Source organism: Rhinolophus ferrumequinum, chromosome 4 (genome assembly GCF_004115265.2).
Source record: "Rhinolophus ferrumequinum isolate MPI-CBG mRhiFer1 chromosome 4, mRhiFer1_v1.p, whole genome shotgun sequence".
Lineage (NCBI taxonomy): Eukaryota > Metazoa > Chordata > Mammalia > Chiroptera > Rhinolophidae > Rhinolophus > Rhinolophus ferrumequinum.
Window position 1 is genome coordinate 76,013,424 of NC_046287.1, and position 23,269 is coordinate 76,036,692.

At 37.5% G+C, this 23,269-nt stretch overlaps 1 protein-coding gene across 1 annotated transcript in view; it reads right to left on the reverse strand.

The window, feature by feature from the left end:
- FAM149A (family with sequence similarity 149 member A) overlaps positions 1–23,269 on the reverse strand; it is a 40,391-nt gene that overhangs the window by 8,611 nt on the left and 8,511 nt on the right. The window contains exons 2-8 of the mRNA XM_033104846.1: positions 8,600–8,716; positions 8,183–8,312; positions 5,186–5,328; positions 4,085–4,210; positions 3,237–3,407; positions 2,490–2,680; positions 1,488–1,642 (exon numbers count right to left, since the gene is read on the reverse strand). Coding sequence (XP_032960737.1) covers positions 1,488–1,642; positions 2,490–2,680; positions 3,237–3,407; positions 4,085–4,210; positions 5,186–5,328; positions 8,183–8,312; positions 8,600–8,716 — 1,033 coding nt within the window. The remainder of the gene's footprint in view (positions 1–1,487; positions 1,643–2,489; positions 2,681–3,236; positions 3,408–4,084; positions 4,211–5,185; positions 5,329–8,182; positions 8,313–8,599; positions 8,717–23,269) is intronic.

Consider the following 23,269-nt stretch of genomic DNA (forward strand, 5'->3'; position numbering starts at 1 on the left):
GTCTCTGTCTTGAATGTCCTCCCTTTTCTTTTTCAGCTTAACAAATCTTGTCTATCATTTAGGATTTAGTTAAGTTAATAAATTTAGTTAGTTAATAGAAACTAACACTATTGAGTGCCTACGCTATGCCACACATCTTACCTCCTTTAAGTCTTACAGCTTCCTACCCCACAGAACCCATATATAATAAAACTGAGGTTTTGAGAGAAAGGTTTTCAAAACCAAAAAGCCAATAAATTATGATGTCAGGCTCCAAACTTGCAATCTATACTCAAAGCTCAAACTCTCATCCACTCTATTATCTACTAGGTTATCTCGTGTGTGTGTGTGTGTGTGTGTGTGTGTGTGTGTAGTATTGTTTGGCATGGCCGGACTCCCTCCAACTAAATTGTATGTACCTCAAGACCAGGAATCCTCTCTTACCCCTTTTTTCTGCTCCATCATACAAAATGAACTATGTAAAACCTAAAGCACAAACTCCTTAGCACTACTGAGTGAGCTTGTCTTTTCCAGCCTCACCTCCCACCAGATCGTTGAATAAGAATGCAATTCAAGAAAAATTTACTATGTTAGTTAGTTGCCAGGTTCTGTGTTAAGAGCTCTCACATATTTACATGATTTTACCCTTACAACAATCCTTTGAACAACATATTATCATCTTCATTCTATAGATAAGGAAACTAAAGTTTAGAAAAGTAAAACATGTCCAAATAATTCCCCTTAGAGGTCTCTTGATTCCAAATGCCCTGGTTTTACCACAATGCCTCTGCTGGTCCCAGTATCCCATCTGCTAACCCTCAGTCCAATCACTGTTTTCCCAACACACCCCCTCTTTCATTCCTTCATGCCTTTGTTTGGCCTGAAATGACCCGCACAGACTTCCTACCCATGAAAGTCCTACTCATTTCTTCATGTTTCTGCTCCAATTTCACCTCCAACCTAAAAGATCAAGCCTCCAGCTCTCCTTTATTCTCCTGCGACACTTTTTTTGCATATCACTCACAGAATATATTGCATCTGACTTGTTTTATATTTTTTGTTTTACTGGGTCAGGGACTATGCTTTGCTCATCTACATATATCTCCTCAAAATACCTAATACAGTTCACTTAATACAAAATCAATAAATGTTGAATGAACCCAATGTATACTGATTGACTGTTTTATCACCTTGGTGGGAAGAGAGGAAAACATTTGTAACCAGCAAATTGTCTAGAAATATTGGAGGAAAACATTTTTTCTCTTCAAAAATATGGAAATAGCTCTGTAGCTCAAAGCAGGTTGAGTCTCAAATCTGAGAGACCCCCCCTCTATTAAAGAATATGGTGAGTCTATTAAACTCCAGGAAACAATTATTTTTAAATTTTGATATTATTGACAAATGGACCCAAATATCTTGACAATAAAATTTAATAGAATGGTAGTGTTGACAAACTGAGCCAGAGACATAAAAACTGAAGGAAAGACAGAGACTCGTAAGGTATCTACCTGAGCTGGATTAAGATGAGAAGTCAGGGATATACTTCGATTTTCAGAACTTCTGGATGGAGGAACACTTGATACATCAGTATTAATACGGGAAATGAGTAGATGTGAAGATTTAGTGTCAGCTACTCTCAATTTTTCTTTCTGTTTTTTTCTTCCTGTGTCAACAGAAAGAGCAATATTATTAGGAAACATATTTTCTAATATATGTGCTTAAAATTCACTGTTCATAGAGAATATTTGTTCTTGAATAACCATGAGTCTGCTATGACCACTGACCCTTGTTACAGAGAGCAGACACCCCACAGAACAATTGGCTGATGTGACACTTTTCCACAAGCACATAATGAAATGTCTATCATTTCAGTGGTTGGTAGAAAAATAGCTATTATAGATTGGAGCAAGAACGATTCTTGGTGTTTTATAATATCCCAACTAATCTCTTTGGTTGGAAAAATAACAATATTTAAATTAACATGATTATTATTATTGCTGTGCTGTCCAAATTGATTCCATAACACCAGTCATTAATGTCCACCAGTAACATTTCTATGATTCATTTCTACTCAATTTCAAGTAGTTTAGAAACATCTTATAAGGTTAAATGAAGTGATTATTAAATTAGTTATGTTTACATTTACTTTACAAATAATATCACAAAGAATTAAAAAATCAGCATCCCACTATTAGAGATTAGTTAGTAGGTAAGTTTTCTTTTCTTTTTTTAACCATCATACAATAAAAAAAGAAGTGACTTCTAGCTTCTTTCTTGTGTATTTCTGTGTTTTTTCCAGAGTGTACATACATGATTTATTATAACTCTAAAAGAACCATGTCCTTTTTGAAAAGTACAATTCACTTGTGAATGAAGGCAGAAAACCCACCTCCCCCTGACCTTAGTCATGCCCTAGGTATGGCCAGGCTGGGGGGGTGGGGGGTGAGCACGAAGCTGAGCAACAGGGGTCTTTTTTTCTTTTCATTAAGCTGTGTTCTGTAATTAAGTACCTGTGAGTGTAGTTTCCCAGTGTTTTCTAATCAGCTCTTTCAATATTTCCACCACATTTATCCAGACATAATCAAACACTTCTGCAGCCGCGGCGTCTTTGACACAGTCATGAGGGGAAACGGGAGGTAATCCATGTTTAGGCCACGCCCCACGATGGTGAGCTGAGCTTTGTTCAACACATACATCGTCACTAAGGACAAAACCCATTCCGATTAATGAAAGTATCAATGGTTAAAGTTAAACTAATGTCATCCATCTAGCTAATATGCATGCATACATGTACATCATACATATATAAATAAATGTAACATTCTTTTGTAAATAGCACATTGTTATTTTTTTTAATGGAGCAATTTTCAGTCATGAGGCAAATTTTTATTATACAGTATTACAGAGACTGGACCTTTCCTTTTGCCCGTCTGGGCAGCTAGGTATAGGGTACCAAGAGCATCCTGGAATAAAGGCCACAAGTAGCTTTGCTCACTTTCTCAGCATGCTGAACACAATTCTTGTTTTCCGTCTGTGCCATGTGATCAAAAAGAAAGGGAAGCACTGCTCTAGCATATACACTTCCTGTTAGGAATCTAAGAATTTTTTGTAGCACACTACTCTCCAAAGAATGGAAAATCTTTTGGATAAGTAAAAAATACCCAAAATGCTAAATGAGCATCTAGTCAAAATAAATGCCAAATAAATTAATATTATTATACTATTATTAAGTTGATCTCAAATAAAATTCTATTTACTCTTCTTTTTTGTCAAAAGCGAAATATTCTTCAATCTTTCCATCTGCGTCATAGACCTCTTCTTGCAGGGATGAACATGCCGGTAGGTTAGCCAGCCCTGTGCAGTCAGGGCCTGGCAGGGCAGGGGCTGCAAGTGCCGCTGGGAGTATGTGAGAGCCAGAGATGCACAATCTACAGGGAAAGAAGATTCTCCATGAGTTTGTAGAACATCAGGAATGCAATGTTTACATGATTATGGTGGGTCTTCAAATTATCCATAAAGCACAGAATCCGAAATGAAAAAAAATAACTAAATATTACATTCAACAAAAGTCATATCCTTAACAGAAACATTTTTAACACAGGCATCATTAAAAATTTTAGGGGCTTCTTGAAAGCCTAAATTATTCTCCGTGTTTGTATCCTCTCTACTGTAATGAAAAGATGTCATGGCACAGTCCCTAATACTATGTGTGACTGGCATAGAGGGATTTATCAAAATCTGTTAATGAGCACAAGAAAAAATGATGGAGTTTTATTTCTTCTGCGGCTACTGCCTTGGGGCTTAGGATTCATCACAGTGAAGCAGTTTCTGATTTTTCATCGAGCCCACCTTTCAGAGAGTCTTTCAAACAAAAGTTGAAAAGTTAACTCCCTTGATATCTGTATTATACACACATCATCATCACCATCATCATCATCAATTTAGAATCAGAAGTATCTTGTGAAAAAAATACTCTGTTTTTCCCCTTCACTGAAATCTAAACTTCAAATTGATGGAGCCGAGGCTCATGGCTGAGACAGATGTGAAAAAGTGTAACTAAAATGCAATTAAAAATACTTTTTGAAAGCAACTTATAAGAACATACTCTCTGATGTTGCTGTTGGGTTCACAGGCATCCGAAAAGGGTTCGTGGACTGCACAAGGAGGCTCGCTGCCCTGGAACTGGCGGACCCCTTCATCAGTTGGCAGGAGGAGCTGTCTTCCCAATATTCTGCAAGTTAAAAAAAGGAAAAGACAAGAAACTACTAATATTTTTTTATTGGAAAAGGGAAAAATATTTTGCAGTGTTAAAAGTCAAATAAAATAATATTGCGAAGGAGCATCTATGAAGCAGTCAGATACTTATTGGTACATGAGACGCATCATGGTATCACAGAAAGAGCACAGGCTTGGAAGGAGCAGGCCAAGCTGTTCTTGCGACCGATGAGGAAACTGGAGACAAAGTTCTCAGGCTCTCTAAGACACTGATTTCCTTTGATTGTGGATGCAAGATAGAGTAACAATATCACCTTGTCAGACTGATGAGTGACTTAGGGATAACGTATATCAGATCCGAACATCTAGGGTAATTCTAGGCACACAGAAGCTCTCTCTAAATGTTAACTAATATCACATAACAAATAAAAATATATAAATATATAGACTTGGCTTATGTTCCTTGCGATCTTTCTTTTTCCAACCTCCCCTCCTTCATTTTTATCATAACTACATAAGACAACTGGGACGGGAGCCAGTCTGAGCTCCTGACATTTCAGTAAGTGCTCCAGGCCTAGGACAGTAAGCATTCACAATTAATAGCTCCTTGACATATTATACTCTTTAAGGCAGGGGGCTTATGAAGGATTAAAAAGAAAATAAAAACTTAGTCAAGATTTTTTTGAAAAGGTACTTAGTTGAGGTAACAGGAAGATCCACTGACAATTCTATGAGCGTTCTCATTTATTTTCCCCAGAAAATGAGCTGGATTTGCTTCTCACAAATTAAAATGCCCTTGAGTATTGGAATGTCTCCATATTACCTCAGAAACCATTTCAAAGGATGTGATTTCTCAGTAAAGGACATGTGTTCTGGATACATATTTTGACTGGGCAAGTGCTTTTAGTCAAAATGTACTAACAGTATTAAACAATCGGGAGTGGGCAGTTCCAAAAACCATTCCAGAGAATTGTTATGAAAAACTCCCTACCTCAGATGGACGGATCTTCTTGACCACTCACTGCATTCAGCCAGTAGGTTCTGGATCTGAGGGCTCACTTTCCCTTCAAATAACATTTCCTCGACCTCCCAGAATAACTGCTGTACTTTCTGTGCATTGGCTTTGTCAAAATCCTAAAACAGAAATGCACATTTATTTTACAAGACTAGAAGTTGCAGAAATATCAGCTTCATAATCAATGATACTTACAAATTTAAAGCACCCATTACATAGGAGGGAATATGACATGATAAAAAGAAACTGGACTTTAAGGCCAGACACACTACTGCTCCAATTTTTAATCTTCTGATAAATTACATCCCACTCTGAGCCTCAGTTTCTTCAACTGTTAAGCAGAGTTAATTTCTACCACATGAGCTGAGACTTTTGAGATTTTACATAGATTTTATATACATATTTACACAGACATTGATATACTCATACACACACCTATATTTCTATTCTCTCTCTCTCTCTCTCTCTCTCACACACACACACACACACACACACACACACACTTTCTTCATATACTTGGGTGTGACACATCTAAGCACATCTGCAACATACACTTTTCTTTCTGATGATGATACCACTAAAAAGGAAAATTACTCTTTCAGAAAAGGCTACTCACATTCTATTAATCAATGAAAAAAAATCCCGCTATCCTAAGAAGCAGGGTTATTAGGTGGAGACCAGAGTATTAATTTTTCCTGCCTGACCTTAAGAGGTTCTTGGGCTGTGGCTGCAGTGAACTGCGGGTGAGTAAACCTTTCAGCCTTTCTGGGTGTTGTGGATTGTTGCGAAGTTCAACAGTCCTATAGCCCTCAGGACCAATGAGGAGACCATAAATATTACCATAATTGGGAAAACAACACTAGGTAGGCAGCCTCCAGTGCAAAAGCCCTAGTTACATTCTGTTCCAGCGGTGTGTGAACCTGAAACCTAATCCACAACTCAGAGCAACAATGTGCATATTCAGTCTGACATACCTGATCCAAATGATCAATTCAGGTTGATTTTCATGGAATGCTATTCAGTATTTTCTGGGTTATTTCTTCCCTTCAATTGATAATAAACTAGATTCTCATGTTGCAGGGGAGTTATCTCTTTTAAAAGCAAATAAGGAGAAAACCAATAATATTTGTCTCCTTGGGGGTATTAGGTAGCTGGGGCCTAGAAGAGGGCTTACTTTCAAATTGTCTCTTTTGCATTTTGTTGCTTTTGCAAATACTACCCATCAAAAAGTAAATAAAAGTATTTAAATTAAATGCAATTGTAAGTTCTGGAGTAATTTAAATTCTATAAGCAGAAATCATAAGAATCTCTATGGATAATGACATGAAAACGATAGGAATCTCAGAATTTGGAGGGTATGAAGCAATGGTTCTCGGCCTTCTTGACATTGGCATATTTGTAACAAAGGCATGTGAATCCGGGTGGGAGTTGATGTGAGGTGAGCGCTGTTAATCAGAAGTGAAAGAGTCCCATCTTGTTTGTAAGTCCTGAGTGATTCAGAGCTGACATCCTCCAGTCTCCCTTCCCACACCCTCCTCCCTCCCAGCATATGAAAATCACAGCTGTAAAACCAGAGGAGGAAGGGGAGCCCAGCCAGATATGTAGTGATTAGTGGAAAATTGCTTTTAAACAGAGCAAAGACTCAGCCATAAAAAAAAAAAAAAAGAAAGGGGGGGGGAAGGAAGGAAGGAAGGAAGGAAGGAAGGAAGGAAAGTAGGAAGGAAGGAAGGAAGGAAGGAAGGAAGGAAGGAAGGAAGGAAGGAAGGAAGGAAGGAAAGAAAAGAAAGAAAGATTAACATTTGCAACAACATGGATGGATCTAGAGGGTATTATGCTAAGTGAAATAAGTCAGACGCAGAAAGAAGGATACCTATAATCTCACTTCTATGTGGAATCTAAAGAACAAAATTAAAAAATCAAAACAGAGACAGGATCATAGATAAAGAGAACAAACTGATGGTTGCCAGAGGTGAGATGAGTGGGAGGGGGCTGGGTGAGAAAGGTGAAGGGATTAAGAAGTACAAATTTGTAGTTACAAAATAGTCATGCGGATGTAAAGCATAGGGCATATAGTCAATGATATGATAATAACTATGTATAATGCCAGGTGGGTACTAGACTAGTCAGGGGGATCACTTAAATTATATAAATGTCTAACACTATGCTGTACCCCTGAAACTAATATAAAATATTACTGAATGTCAATTGTAACTTAGAAATAAATAAATAGATAAATAAATAAATAAATAAATAAATAAATAAATTTAAAAAAATGAAAAAGAGAGCAAAGGAAAACAGAACTCAAGAAAAAGAGCAGCAATAAGAACATCGAAAGTGCTATGGCGGAGGAACGTCCCAGACACAAGGCTTCACAAAAGGCTGTGACCAGGGTTAGCAAGGGCACTTGAGGGACTAAAGAGGCAGGAGACTGTGCAATCAATCAGCAGTGTGTCCAACAAAAGCCTGAGCTTTAGATTAAAAACTCACCCAGCTAAGAATACCACTCCCGAGAAGAACAAAAATAGGGCTAGTTTCTGCTAGGGTTAGAAGGGGAAAGTAAAACATCTGACTTAGAAATTCTCTAATCATGGTGATTTTTTTACAGTTTTCACTTTCTCCCAAATTTTCCTCTTATTTGAGTTCCTACTTGTCAGAGTCTGTCCTGATTTTACAGCTATACATATCATACAAGAAATCATATATAACACACCGAGGGGGCGGGTTAGGAGGTAGAAGAAAGAAAACTGTCAACAGCTAAGACTCTGAGTTATGAGATTATGACTGATTTTTGTTTTTCCTTATATCTTTTGTATTTTTAAGTTCTTATGTGTGACATGTGAATGCTTACATAGGTATGTGTGTCATAAGTAATGCTTTTAAAATTGGTAAAGAGATTTTTTTTTTAAAAATAAGAAAGCAACTCTTCATTATAAATTGTAATCATGGGATTATCCAAAGTATTCTGAGACATACATCATCTCTCCAAGAGTAAATGGAGCTCCTCTCGGTAGATAAACCAGTGGTGGAACTACGCGTCTCAGATGAAGAGCTGTGGGCTTCTGAGTGTGTGAGGCTTCCACTGGATGAAAATGACACAGATTCACTGCAGAAACAACGGAAGGTAATATAAACAACATTTCCAGGGGAAAGGTTATACTTATAAGTGGCTTTACTTCTCTGAGCCCCTTCCTTTTTCTTTCTTTAAATACATCTGTTAATTTCACAGTATACCGATTTAAAAATATGTATTCAGTTTACTCACTAGGCTAAAAATAAAACAGCTTTTTTAGTTTTACAAATTCATGGCCAATCACTGTGTTTTTCCCCCCCATATTCCTCATGGGCATGTTTGATTTCACAATCGGAAACATTTAACAGGCTAATTCTTACCAGATACGTGTATATTTATCAATGGCTTTCTGCACATTTCTTGTAAAATGTGTAGGTAAAGGATCTTTGCTTTTCACAGCAAAATTGTGCTTTCCAGATCCTTCTGATAGTCCTCTTCTGAAAAATAAAATATGAAAAGTATCTCTAATGTTATAATTTTACTCAATAAGGCTTTTAAATTTTCTTTTGTATAAAGTTATTGCCTTCTTCCTGCCCTGTCTCCCTAAAAATACACATGTGCAATGCACATACAGACATGCACACACCACATATCCTCAAGAAACTGAGGCCTAGGACATTACTATTTACTTCCTTAGAATCAAGGTTGACATTACCCTACATACACCTTTATGTAAACTGAAAAAAAAAACAACAAGTTTTGCAACTTAGCCAGGCTAAAAGTTATACAAAATTCTGGGCAGATAGATATAGGCTAACTCCATGGCATGAATTGGCGAGTAAAACATGACTTCTGATTTCAGGTTCCACCCATCCCTTTAGCAGGTGCCCTTTGCTTGCAAAAAGCCAGCCAGGCTCCCAAGAAAATGTCTATAATTCCATGTAATTCTGAAATACATCTAATTCTATTGAATCACTAAACACATAAATAAATAAATGTCTGAAACACACAAACAATAACTCACTTTAGTTTGGCATTATTGTTTGGTGTATAGCCTAATTTGTAGAGTTTTAAAATATTAAAATTAATGTAAAACTAAAAAAGAAATCTCTACATTTTAAATAAGGTATTAAACCTGACGAGGGTAATACAATGTTAAACATTAAAATACCCTTTCCATGAACCTCTTAAAACATTTACTTCCCTCTAGTCAAAATACCTTCCCAATGTTTCACAGTAAACAACTTCTATTCTTTTATAATCCTTATCTTCTTGGACATATATGTTATATCTTATATTAACTTAAAATATGATAATGGTTTGGGGAAAAAATGTCAACTTGCAATATTTCTAACAGGGACACCACTCCAGCATTCATTAAAATAAAACTTTGCTTTCACTTTTAATTAAAATGGTACCTAATTTTCCACATTTGCATTTCTGAATGTAAATGCAGTTTTTAAAAATGTTAATACATGAGAATAAATTCTGCCCTTAGTTATATATTTATAGGTACTCTTCAACAAAGGGAATTTTAAAAACAAATGAATTACTATAAACAGGTTAGCAAGAATCTCTGACTTCCAAAAATGTCCTGTACAAGAAAGAATTATGATTTTTTTCCTCTCCTATAGCTCATATATCTTAAGTACAACCAAGCAATTCTGAGGATAAAGGCGTTAAAGAAAGGGTATCAGAGGAAGAATATAGGACAAGCTTTCATGCTAATAAACTGCTTTACCTTTAGCCCTGTTCAGTTTTAAAACCATCAATTATTTGTCATTTACACGTGACTCAAAAACTCTTCAGATAAACATACAAAACACTTAAGACATAAGAGAAGTAATCAACTAAAAATTATATCAAACAGATCTGCTTTGAACATTAAGAAATATATACTGGTATATGAGTTAATTGGCTTATTATTGAGGAATAATTGTAAACCTCAGGGTGGTGACTCAAATAAGATAGCAAATAAAATATTATTCCTACATAATATCTCTATAATAAAAATGGTGGGTGCAAATCTTGCTCTGCCACTAACAGGCTGTACCCTTGGAGCAAGCAGCTGTGCACTCTGCCATTTCTCTTCTCCTGGACTCAACATGCATATCTGTAAAACAGTGACAATATTGTCAATGCTTCTGTAGTTATTGTGAGACAGATTAGATAAAGGGTGTGCAGTGTCTACATATTCCGTGCTAGATACATCAGATTGATTGTGCTCGGTGCTATTACCTTTAACACACACTACTCCGTGACAACACTGTGCTTTTGGTAATTTGCACCTCCCACAGCATTTCTTTCAATAGTTTCTATTGTGATGACCTTGGCACTTCATTAGTTTTATCTGTAGCATGTAAAGCGATTGCTGTCACACAGATATGTTCTATGTTTATTGAAAGAACCAACAGAGATTAAATTAGTGCCTCTAACAAAGAACATGTTGTTGCTCTATAATTACTCTGAATATTCATGCTTAATTAAAAAAAAAGATTACACTGTGGCCAGACATGAAATTATTCTCCAAATTCAAGACATTTCTGGAGAATCTTTTATCCTTTATAAAGAAGAAAAATTACAGCTTAGAGTAGCTGATTTCTCCAAAAATGACTTTTACAACCAAATAGATCATCTGCTGCACTCATTTCCACTTCTCTTTCTTCTTGTGCTTCCTGTTTTGTTATGCAACTTGAAAACTAAATGTACTAATCAGACACATGCCCATTTGTTTGTTTCCAATGAACAATAATTTCTTCCTCCAGAAAATTCACCCTTTGTGGGGGTGGGGAAGAGGGACAGTCTTCAAACTAAAAAGAAAATTATTTACAAAATGGAAGAACTAATTTTTATATTCACATTATATATCCTTGCCAAATGGGCAGTCCTATCACTTCAAAGTGAGTGAGGACAGGAGGTCTTCAAGATGCAGGGGTGCTGGGGTGGGGGGTGGGGGAATTACTATAAAATGGATACCTTGAAACAATTATCTACTTCCACATCATTTCTCCTTTTTTCTCCTCTGCTGTTCCCTGCTTCTTCCAAGGCTCTATACTTCTGTGGAACTTCTTGAATGTCAGAGCTCAGTGTAATGACATATACATTTGACCACGGAATCTGAAGAATTCTTAAGAGGAATTTGAGCCCATTCATTCAATGACTGCCCAAAGTCACGAAGATAGGGATGGAGCTGGTCCTAGGACCCAGGCCACCTGACTGGGTGGCTCTCTAGGAACCACAAGTTACTCACATTATAAACTAAAAACAAATCTGTATAATTTGCCTTTTTCTTTTTCTGTCTTGTTTTGATTCTTTGGTTTCTCTGTCCTCCAATCATGCCTTATACTGTTATTTCACGTATAATATTGAACATCTTTAATTGCCTGTAAACACTCAACTCCTACGAAAGCCATACAATCTAAGTAAGTGTACACAACATACACATGTGTCCTATAAATATCTCATAATTTGAATGTGGCAGAAAGTTTATTAAGCTTTTATTACATAATACACAGACGTATGACAGTCATATACTAGTTCCTATCTCTACTGTTTATATTATAGAGATGATAAAATTCAGCTACTCAGTACATTTAAGGCTGTTCGTTTGCAGACAGGACCTAGTTTTTACAGTAGACTGAAGTGCAACAACTGAACCATGTTGTACTAATTTGTTGGTACATCAAAGTTAAGGCTAAATCTCACTCTCCATGAATCACTCCAGTCTGTATTCAAATGAATGACTCGATCATATACTTTTACTTTAAAACGCTGCCTCTTGGTAGCCCACAAACCTCTGCCACTTTGCCTTGTAGAAATTCAAGTATTAAACAGTGTTTAGAACTTTCAAAATTTTGTATTTCTGCTTAAAAGGATTGTCTGAAATGAGCACTGTATTCTGAATGCGTTAGAATGCAGGATGATTTTCCGATGGACTGGCCATCAAGAGTGCTATAAAGCACTCATGCTGCCTTGACTTAATATAAGATCATCCTAGAAGTAATCTTGGCTCTCGGGAGAAGTCATCTCAGATGCGATGGATGCTTCTCAGAGCATGTGAGCAACTTCACTTAGGAAGGCCGGATGAAGTCACCACGAGAGATTTCATGAATGGATGAAAGGCACAGACCAGATGGATTCCAGCTTTGCAAGCAGAAAAAAAAAAAAAAAGAATCACGCACATGGCACAAGAATACGACACGACAGAGTTCATCCCACTTCCTTTCCAGATCAAGACTTACCCAATCACAATCAGCCCAAGGCCTGCACTGACGTCCCCGGGGCCGGGCCCCGCACCGCCAGGCCTGGGAGCCAACCGGCGCGGACACCGCACGCAGGCCCCCTGCAGGCGGCGGGCGACCGCGCGCCCCCGCGCCCCCGGGGCCTCAGCTCTCCGCCCACCCAGCGCGGCGCCTTCGACTCGGCTAGTCCCGCACGTGCCGCTGAGTCGCGTCCGGGAACAGCGAGCCTTGAGCAGCTTGGCTAGGGGCGCTCCTGGCCAGGTCTGCGCAGCCCATGGGCGCGGCTGCTCCTGGAGCGCCCAGGGCTGCTTCGCCCTCCGGATCCTTCGGCCCCGCAAAGACCAGATTCCAGCACCGCGGGGCAACGCCTCCGTCCCCTCCGCGCACGCTCTTCCCCCCTCCTGTCCGGGTCGCGTCGTCCTCCACAGAGGTCGGGCTGGGCCAGGCGGTGGGTCCCCAGCGCCCCCCGCTTCCAAAATCTGGTCGGGCTTCCCGCCCCCATCCGCTGTCTCCCTGCCCTCCGAACACCTCCCACTTTCCCAGGACCCTGACCTCCAGAAAAGCACGTGGTTCTCCCTTCCCTCAACCAGAGGCCAGATTTCATAATCCAGGGACCTGAATTTTGGTCACAGGCCACTCAGCCTCCTGGCACGCGCCCCACCGCCCTCTCCTGGCCTCCAATGAGCATCGGTCTGGCATTCCCACTCCAACCCGGTGGGCTGGGTGGAAGGGGTGGGAAGTCGGGGGGAGGGGGGTGCTGTCTGGGCGGGTCTGACCAGACAGGTATTTGCTGTCCTTAATTCTTTTAAATAGAATTTCTCAGACCTGGTAAATGCGAAGTGCTATTCTGGTTACCAGGAACTGTAGGTCTAATTATGCACCAAAGATTTGTTTTCTTTCATATCCTGTCTCACTGTCTTCCAATAGATGCTTTATATCATATAGTCCAATAACTTTTGTCTACAAACCAGAGACACACCTGTGGTTTGGTTTATTATGTGCTTGTTTCAATCCTGGAGTCACATAATTATACTAGGACCAGAGTCACTGAGCTCTGTAATGAGAGCAAAATTACCAGGCCACCATTTTCATAAACTAAAAGAAACAGGAGTGAGTTAGCTGAAGATACATTTTTAAAGCAAGATGTGAAAAGATAGACACTACCTATGGTATGCCTTTCCCCATTTAAAGATTTTTGACAATTGTTACTAATAAAGTGGATTCTGGTGCACTTTCCAGCCTGCCGTCCATAGCCATTCTCCTTTGAGATCTGAGGCCTCCTAAGTCTGAACAAGTACAAAGAAGCCCACCTATTCCTCCTGCTCAGTATCCTGCATTTACAGAGGTAAACCGTGCTTGTTTTATTTAGTAGTGAAAAATCCAGTTTATTTTGAATTTGACTCTTAAGAGACAACCCTAAGATAATAAGAAACCACTACCAACAACAAAACAATCATCCATTTCCCGAACTAAGAATACTATGATCCTTACCATATTTACACATAATCAGTAAGTGGTTATAAATTCTAAAATTAACGAGATTTTAAAGCCTGATAAATACTTATGTGTATATATGCAGGGTGTGTATCAGAAAAGAAAAAAAAAAGACTGATGGCATCTGAAGTAAACACATGACTACTAATACTGTTTATATGTAAAGTGATACATGACAGGGAAAGAAAAGAAGACCACTATGATGCAAATATGTGGTAGTTGCTTTATACATATTCTATTTTAATTATTTAACACCCATACCAGGTAGATACTATAACCCAATTTTATTGATGAAAATACTGAAGGCAGAGATTTTAAGTAATATGTTCAAGGTCACCCAACTAGGATGTGGTGTGTGTGTGTGTGTGTGTGTGTGTGTCCCAGGTATCTATTACTGCATAGTAAACTACCCCAAACGTAGTGGATTAAAACAACTGCCATTTTGTTATGCTCACAATCCACAAAATTAAGGAATTCCAGCAAGACGTGGCTGGGTGATTCTTCTGCTCCATATGGCATTGACTGGGTTACTCAATGGTATTCAATTGGCTACTGAGCTGCTCTGGAGGGTCCAAGAAGGCTTCACCCACATAGCTAGCACTTTGGGGTAAGGGGATAGCTAGAACGCTGAGCACCACTGGGCCCTTCTCCCCTATAGTCTCAAGATATCCCCAAGTAGTCTCTCCAACAGGGTAGTCATAATTCCTACATGGCAGCTTCGGGCACCTAGAAAAGGCAGAAGCTGTCAGCTCTATTAAAGGCTTGTCTGGAACGGGCATAGTGTCACTTCTACTATATTATCAAATCAGTCACAGATTCAAAGGGTTGGAAAATAGAACCTACCTGTCAACAAGAAGAGTGTCAAAGAATTTGCAGACATCTTTAGTCTGCCATAATCCACTTTCTGGCCACACATAATTTACATTCCTTCCACATTCACGCACAATATACTCAGGCCTCTCAAGAATCCCTAAAATTTAATCATCTCAATCATGTTCAACTAAGAATGCAGAGGCTCCTTCTTGGGGCATTTCCTCTTCACCTGAACACCTGCAGCCTCCTGCAAGCTGAACAAACAATAATGAGACAGAGGCCAGATAACCGCAGCTGACATTTTGTTATGCTCACAATCCAAAAAAATTAAGGAATTCCCTCAAGACGTGGCTGGGTGATTCTTCTGCTTCATATTCTTCTCCTCTTTTCATATGTTTGAAAAGAGGGGCAGCAGGAGATACAGGGCAGCAGTCACTGGTCCACAGCTATTTGAAATCCAAGCAGGCTTAACCCTTCTAGTCCAAGTTGGTAGTGCTTCCACCACTCCACTGATAATTCTCTTATGTAAATTTTGTGCTTTGAATTTTATCAGCCTTCACGGCATGAGTCATAAACCACACTGACCTTTCTTTCTGGGACAGAAATATATTTTATTTAATCCAATATTTCTAAAATATTGTCATTTCAATGTGTAATCAATATAAAAAAATGATTGAGATATCTTAAATTACTGCAGAATTTAGACTTACCAAGCTTCCACAATTGTGAACTAATTCCTTAAAATATATCTCTCTCTATCTCTTTATATCTATCTACTTATCTATTTACCAATATATATGTCTCTCTATGTAAATCTACAAATAGAGATATAGAAATAGATGTAGGAATAGGTATAGATGCATCCTATTGGTTTTATTTCTCTGGAGAACCCTGATTTATACACTGATGAAATTGGAATGAAATTTAGAGCTTGGTTAATAATAATGCATCAATTTTGGTTAATTAATTGTAACAAATATATCACAATAATATGAAATGTAAATAATGTAAATTTTCTGTAAATTTAAAACTATTATAAAATAAAGTGTATTTAATAAATGCATTAAACTCCTCTACACATTTAAATATATTTTACAAGTTAGGACTGCTTTCCAAGAAGACCAATAAAACAATATCATGTTCTATTATTTCCATGTGAATAGTATAATAATTTTAGAAAGTGCTAGGTAAACTGTAAAGTCCACAGTTTATATAAAATTATAGAAAAACATAAAAGTAATATATTATTTAACATAAAAATGAAAATAAATTTACGTAGGTGGCAAAATGTATAAGGAAATTATTTTTAAATGATTACAAGAAATTATAATCTGACATTAAATAATTACAGAAATTTGCTTTATATGAAATTTTTTCTAAAGACCGCCTATGTAAAGCAAGCAATTTTGGATGAAAACATTTTTATGTAATACTACTTGAAAGCCACTAGATGTCAATCTTTCTTTTACCATTTCAAATACCATGCCTGATGGATTTTAATGCATGCTTTTTTGCAAAATTTAGGAATTAGTGAGAATTCATTTACAGTAAAATGTAGAATTCTGTTCAGATTAGAAGTCACAATTTCAGTGAACAATGTCTAGTATGTACAGCTAACAGAAAATGTCATGATACTGACACGTACCATGGATGGAGTGCTTTCACTCTGGCAGGCAAATAGGGTCCCGGACCTACATACCTTACTTCTAAACCTCACGACAGCCTGAAAAGTGGCTACTTTTTTGTACAGAGAAGAAATAGTAAGTAAATTATTAAAGGTAAACAATTTTTCCAATTATCCAGTCTCACTTTAAAACCATACTTATTACCCTTTTAAAAATTCACCTCAGATGTAATTTGCAGATTTACAATAAAGTTCGTTTTTCATACAGATGTTTTATGGACATCTATTATAGACATATCAAATATGTTCTATAACAATATTCACTAACACTTTTTAATACTTGTCATATCCCAGTCCATTTTAAGCCCTGGATACATGTTAGTGCATTTAAGCTTCACAATGATTCTTTGAAGGGAAGGAATATTGTTAGTATCATTCTACAGATTTGTAAACTGAGGCAAAAAGAAGTTGACAGTGTGGCAAAGCTTAGGCCACTAGTGACAAAGCTTACACCATACTTCTATGCAGGACCTACCCCTCAAAAGTCCTCTATGGATAATAGAAAGAAGCTAAAGTTCACTATAGTTAGCAAAGAATAAAAAATAGTTTTGAAATTTAGAGGAAAGCTGTATCTAAACAGAGATAGCATAAGGAGAAAGTATTAGACTTTTCATCTGAAGAGTATAAAAATATTTAGAAATTCCCAAGTAATCTATGAGAGCTACAGCTTATATTAAATTATAGAAGGATATAGAACTAGTATATTATTCAAAACAAAACACTTATCTTGGTTATTTAGAAACCCAACAACTGCTAAATGAGTGCTGAAATTGATCAAGGACAATAATTATTAGGTGAAATCATATAAAATTACTGATAGCATATGGTTTTGAACCAGAAAAACAGAAATTTTATGTTTCAGTCTAATACATTGGATAAATGGGTTCAACAACATTCATTAATATTAAATATATTTCCTTATTTTTAACCATTTACCTTATGATACTTTTATCAGTAGAAAGTGAAAGAAAACAAGGAATCCAAAAATTGTTTTATAAATATTTTTATCAAGAATTCATCAAGCTTTCAAAGTGAAAACAGCTACCTAAATATATTCTGTGAAGAGTTCTATTTCCTAAACTGCAACATCAATATAGTCAAGATTTCCCAAAACACTGTTTTTAATACTTGATTTCATTTATTCTTTTAATTAGTAGAGAAGAAAGTGAAGACTTTGTAATAATTGCTAGATTACTATTATAAGTTGCTTTCATTTTATATTTTAAAGTCTACTACCAGTATGTCTGATATTATAAAAGCTGCACCAGCTTTCCTTTCATTAGAATTTGTATGCGCACTTTATCCACACATTTATATTCAACATTTCTGTATTCTTATATTTAAGCTGTCTATTTGATAAACAATATAAAGTTGTTGCTTACAGCTTAAATTTAGAGGGGATTAAATTTGCCTCTTACAGCAAACTGGTCTTGGGACTCTAGCCATCCCAAATCACCCTGATCCAATCAATAGTTAAGAAGATTTAAATCTGGGGTTCAGTCTCTGTGAAACTGGTCTATTTCCATTTCACCCTAACTCCTAGGTGTTTTTTTTTTTTTTTTTGTATTTTATTGTCCAGCCTTTCTAGTTACACTCAGATGATAGTTTGTCCAAAACTCGCTACTCTGCCATTGCTGGAAGTAGAACTAAGGGAATTTTTGTAGTGAAATTTTGCAAAATGTGTGATATAAATCACCATTCATCTCCTAAGAAAATCTTCAGTAAAACATATTTTTTTCCCTAATGCTTTTAATGTAAGAATAATTCACTGAGGCTTTCTGTTGAAAACAGGGTTGCATCCTGCTTCACGGTCAGCTTGAGGCACAAACAGAAGTTTCCAACAGGAACAAGTATTTGGCTTAGAAGTGTATTTGGACTACACACACACACACACACACACACACACATGCTCAACTCAAAGTCTCAGTTTTAACCAAAGGAGCAGCTGAAGTACATTAAATAACAACGATAAACATTCTTATCCTAAATTGATGTTACCATTGACCTTGAGTTCACAAAAACCATAAAGTCTAGAACACAATAGACCCATTTCCATTCAGCACAGCTCCATTTTTGTCTATAATAAAGACAAAAACACATTTTCTTCATTATAAGAAGGATGAAAGTCTTGTGAGCTAAGCTGTTCCTTTGAGGTTTCTGTTATTTCGTTTTGTTTCCTTAATAGCATTTCGCTGAGTCGCTCTTCAAAACTGAGTACTACATGAGTCTTCCCGCAGAGCACAAGTTCTTCTTACCCATGCATCAGCTAAAATTGTGGTCCTTAACCGCAATCTCAGTTGTGAGGTCAGAACCAAGAAATTTAGGACTAATTTGTATCAACAATTAGCATTTTAAAAACTAGAGTATTTCCAAGACTATCCCTTTCATTTACATTCCCATATTTTTGTTTATGTGGAGAGTAAGAGATTACATGAACAATTATGCATAATCATGTGTCTTACATGTAAATGTAATCCTATAATGTGGAGGAAACCAAGGTTGAGAACCACTCAACAGTGACCCTGTACCCACACTCCAGCTATGTGATTTCTGAGGATGTTGAGTAATCAACATCTCTTATCAGTGTTCACAGAGCAGAACCATTTTCGGTAATCTCATAAACTTTAGCCAAAAACATCCTTTTGTTTCGATCTACTTCTCATATCCAGGATGGCTTTGGAAATAAACATACTTCTTATATTTATTAGCAGTGGTGTGCTGGTAAACCAGCGCTATGAAATAAAAGCTGATTTGCCGGGTGTGAATACTCCCTCCTTACCCAGCTTCAAACTACCAGTGTGATGCCAGTGAGTACTGGAGGCAGACGTCAGCCAGTAAATCCATGCCAGCACGCTTCTTCCTGGTGGGCAGAGAGGGATTCTCAAAGATCGTACAAAATGCAACCTTTGACTTCAAAGTAACTGTCATAATCACAGCATTTGTAATTGACTTACATGACAACTTTCCCATTACAAAATACAATTCTATTCTTCAATATTCATCTTTAATGGTTCTAAAGCAGAAATCTAGTTCAAAAATCACCTGAGAACTGTGATACATAGCCCATTTTTTAAAGAGTAAGCCTCCCTTGATTCCCCCATATGGTAGAGAAGCTGAGAGAGTGGATAAACTCTATCCATCCAGCAAAGGAAGAAAAACTTGGGAAAATATTAGAAAGGGCAAGAGAATCAACTTATCCTTTTCAATTACAAAGAGTGAGACTCACCTCATAATGAGTGGTATGAACTTGGAAGGTAAGATAATGATAATGAAAAGATTTAATTTCCTGAGTGTCATGCAGGGTCTCAGCTCCCATTCCTCGCACAAGAACGTAGGATATCGTGAGGCCAAAAAAGAACACCAACAGAGCCATGGATAGGGGAGTCATACCACTATATTCTCGCTGGCGGCTGGGTTGGAGATACAGGAAGCAGGAGCCACACGATCCGCAATCTGCCATCTGCTTCTCCGCCAACCAACCAACCAACCAACTAACCAGCCAATTCTGCTCTTGTTAGCATAGCCATGGCAGTTATATCAGTGGCTAATGGCTAACCGGTTACAGCTGATGGCCAACTAGTCACAGCTGATGGCCATCTACTACCCAAGCCAGCACCTTTACATGTGAGGTCGAGAGCCTAGAAACTGCTCTCTGGGGCTCTGTCCCCACCCTGGGAATCAATAAAATCGAAATATTAAAAATAAGAGTCCAGATCCCACAGGAGTTCAGGAAATGCCACCTGTGGGGACAGAGTCCCAGAGAGCAGTTTCCAGGCTCTCGGCCTCATGTGGAAAGGTGCTGGTTCAGGTCGTTGATGGCCATCAGCTGTGACTAGTTGGCCATCAGCTGTTACAGGTTAGCCATTAGCCACTGATATAACTGTCGTGGCTACATTGGTTGCTTGGTTGGTTGGCAGAGAATTGGGCCGCAGATTGCGGATAGTGTGGCTCCTGTTTCCTGTGTCTCCCACCCAGCCACCAGCGAGAATCCCACCCACCCTCCGTGGGTGTTCCTTTTTGGCCTCACCATCTCATACGTTCTTGTGCAGGGAGCAGGAGCTGAGACTCCACATGACACCACCCAAACAGGAATTTAAGGAAGGAACAACGATGGCAACACCAGGCTTTTGGGGATGAGAATTTTGAGAACATGAAGGTCATTCAACCTCCTGGGCAGCTAGAGAACAGACCAGCTTCTTGCCCTCTTGGCAGTATGAGTTTACATGGTGAAGGCATCATGATTACTAATGTGATTCAGCTCCTTTATGTTTCTGCTTCAATATCTCATCCTCTACCTAATATTTCTTTTTGGCCTCTGCTTCTGAGAGCTTTCGATTATTCATAGTCCCATGTATCTCATGACATCTGTTCTCTACCTTCTCTCAGAGTATTCTTCAGCTCCAGTTAATAACAATAATATTCATAATAATTACCTAACGTTTATTAAGACCTCATATTTCAGCCGAGCACTCTGCTGAGTGCCTTATGTGAATAACCTCATTTAAACCTGACAACGACCCTATGAGAAGGGTGCCTACTAACTCTCCCTCCCATGTAAATTCTCACGAGAAACATATTCCACTACATTTACATCCCTCTTTGGGCACAGCGTCCCCTAAATGACTTTACTGATTGCTGGCCAGCTAACAGATTGACTGTCTTCCTCAGACTTTCACGCTTCCTCTCATGAGCTAAAAGTAGCATCATCGTTCTGTGTGAGGAACTGCTTAGGGCTGCTTCCCCCAGCAAGGGTTAAGGTAGAGAGTTTCTCCAAAGGGGATGTGGGTGTGGCAGACATCCTAACAATAAGCACTGTGCTTATTCAGTGAGAGATGCCTCAAGATGGTGGCTGGCTAGCACATATCATAAAACAGTGAGTCAAGAAGTACCATTATTATTTAGAGGAAAATATACTGAGAGAAAATAAAAGGTTTCTGAGATGCTACCCAAAATGATCATGGCAGTGCAATCATCAACCCATATGACTGAACCTATCACTATGCTGAGTTCTACAGAAATAGTAAAATGTTGAAAGCCAACCCACCCCCTGCCTCCATCCTGGAGGAGTACAGGTTGATTGAATTTCTTACTCATAAAATCATTATTTAGGTGTATCTTGGGGTCTTAGCAGAATTCTATCCTTTTCTGACCAACGGTACCCCTCTTTGGAGAGTGGATGATCCAGGTAACAAAGTGACCACCCACTACCAAGTTCTTCACCTTCTATGTAAGCATTTGTCCCCTTCTCCTACGTTCCATATAATTTTAGCTGTCTAGTTCAGACTGTTAATTTTAACAGTAGAACTCATGTTAAGCAATTTCAGCTGTCACTGCTTTGCAAAATAAGGTGGTTTCATAACAAAGGAAAAGAAAGTGATTGTCACTTACATATTTGCTATTACATAATTCTTTGAAATCATAACGTTGACTGTCAAAGACTGTGAAGAATCTGGGATTTGACTCTGTTCACAAGCTAACCCATTAGCTTGCCACAGTTTTATGGATGCTTAAAAAAGACACAAGCATGCTGGGTAAGAAATGGAAGACTTTATTACCTACAGCCAAAACAGTAGCCAAAGTTATCGATGATTCCTTAAACCTCAGTGCCCACAGGAATAAGTGTTGGTCTAGACAGATGCCAGCACATGCAGTAGATTACATTATAAGAGAGATTCTCAGGAGCTTTTGAGGGTTAAACCAAGAGTCAAACTTACTCATCAAGTCCAGGGTTAAACTCTACCACAAGGTCAAGACAATGACAAAAGGATTAGAAGTAGAGCTTCAATAAAGTTAGAAGAGAGAATAAGGACAAAAAGACAACTGCTGGATATAGGATGACAACACAGGTTCATTTGTTTAGCCCAAATCAATTGAGGCAGCCTGTTAGTATAGACACGACATTTTTGCATACATTGGAATTCAGTAATTGTCATCAATATTCCTTTTACATCTTGAATAGAGTCCTGTGATTTTTTTCAGTGTAAATTTTTGTGATATGCCTTATATAATGAAATTTCATTGTAAGGAATTGAAGTCAATAATTATTATAAAAATCACTTTAATGAATCTTTAAGACAAATATTTCATTATTAGATTTTTTTAGATCATCAAAATTATATCATTTATGTTGGAAATCAACAAGCAATAAAGATTCAAAATGTTAAATGTTATGTGAAAGAAATATATTCATTAGATAAACATGAATATAAGTCTGGCAAGGATTACAGTTGTCAATATTTAATTGTAAGGTTTCTTCTAAACCTTTAAGTGAACCATCTAATTAAGAAAATGCTGATGTACAAGTATATCCTTTCCCCTTCCAAGGGTCATATCTAATTCCTTCTGCTCCATTTTTTTTTCCTAGTAAGACATGCTTGCTCATTATTGCCTTATTCATATGGATAAAATATTTGATTTGCTATTAAATATACACAAAATTATTTATAAAAAACACACGTATACATATAGAATAAACCAGAAAGAGTAAAACTAATGCTTTATTTTAAAGAATTCATGCTTTTTGTATTAAAAGCTATTGGTTATCTGTACTTCAAAATGGACAAAACTAAGCTTTAACTTTGGTTTCCTTATCAGTAGTAACAGGAATATTATTCGGAGGAAGATACTTTTAGACTACTTATTTAAATAAATTTTATTTTTCAAATTTATTTTTATTGGAAATAGTATAATTTAGTCAGGTTGTTCCAGGAAAAATACCACCGATGACCTTAGAAGTAGATTTTAATCCTCATTATTATCTTAAATAACTTGTTAAAAATGCTTGCTTACACATATGTGTGGATAATATACATTGACTA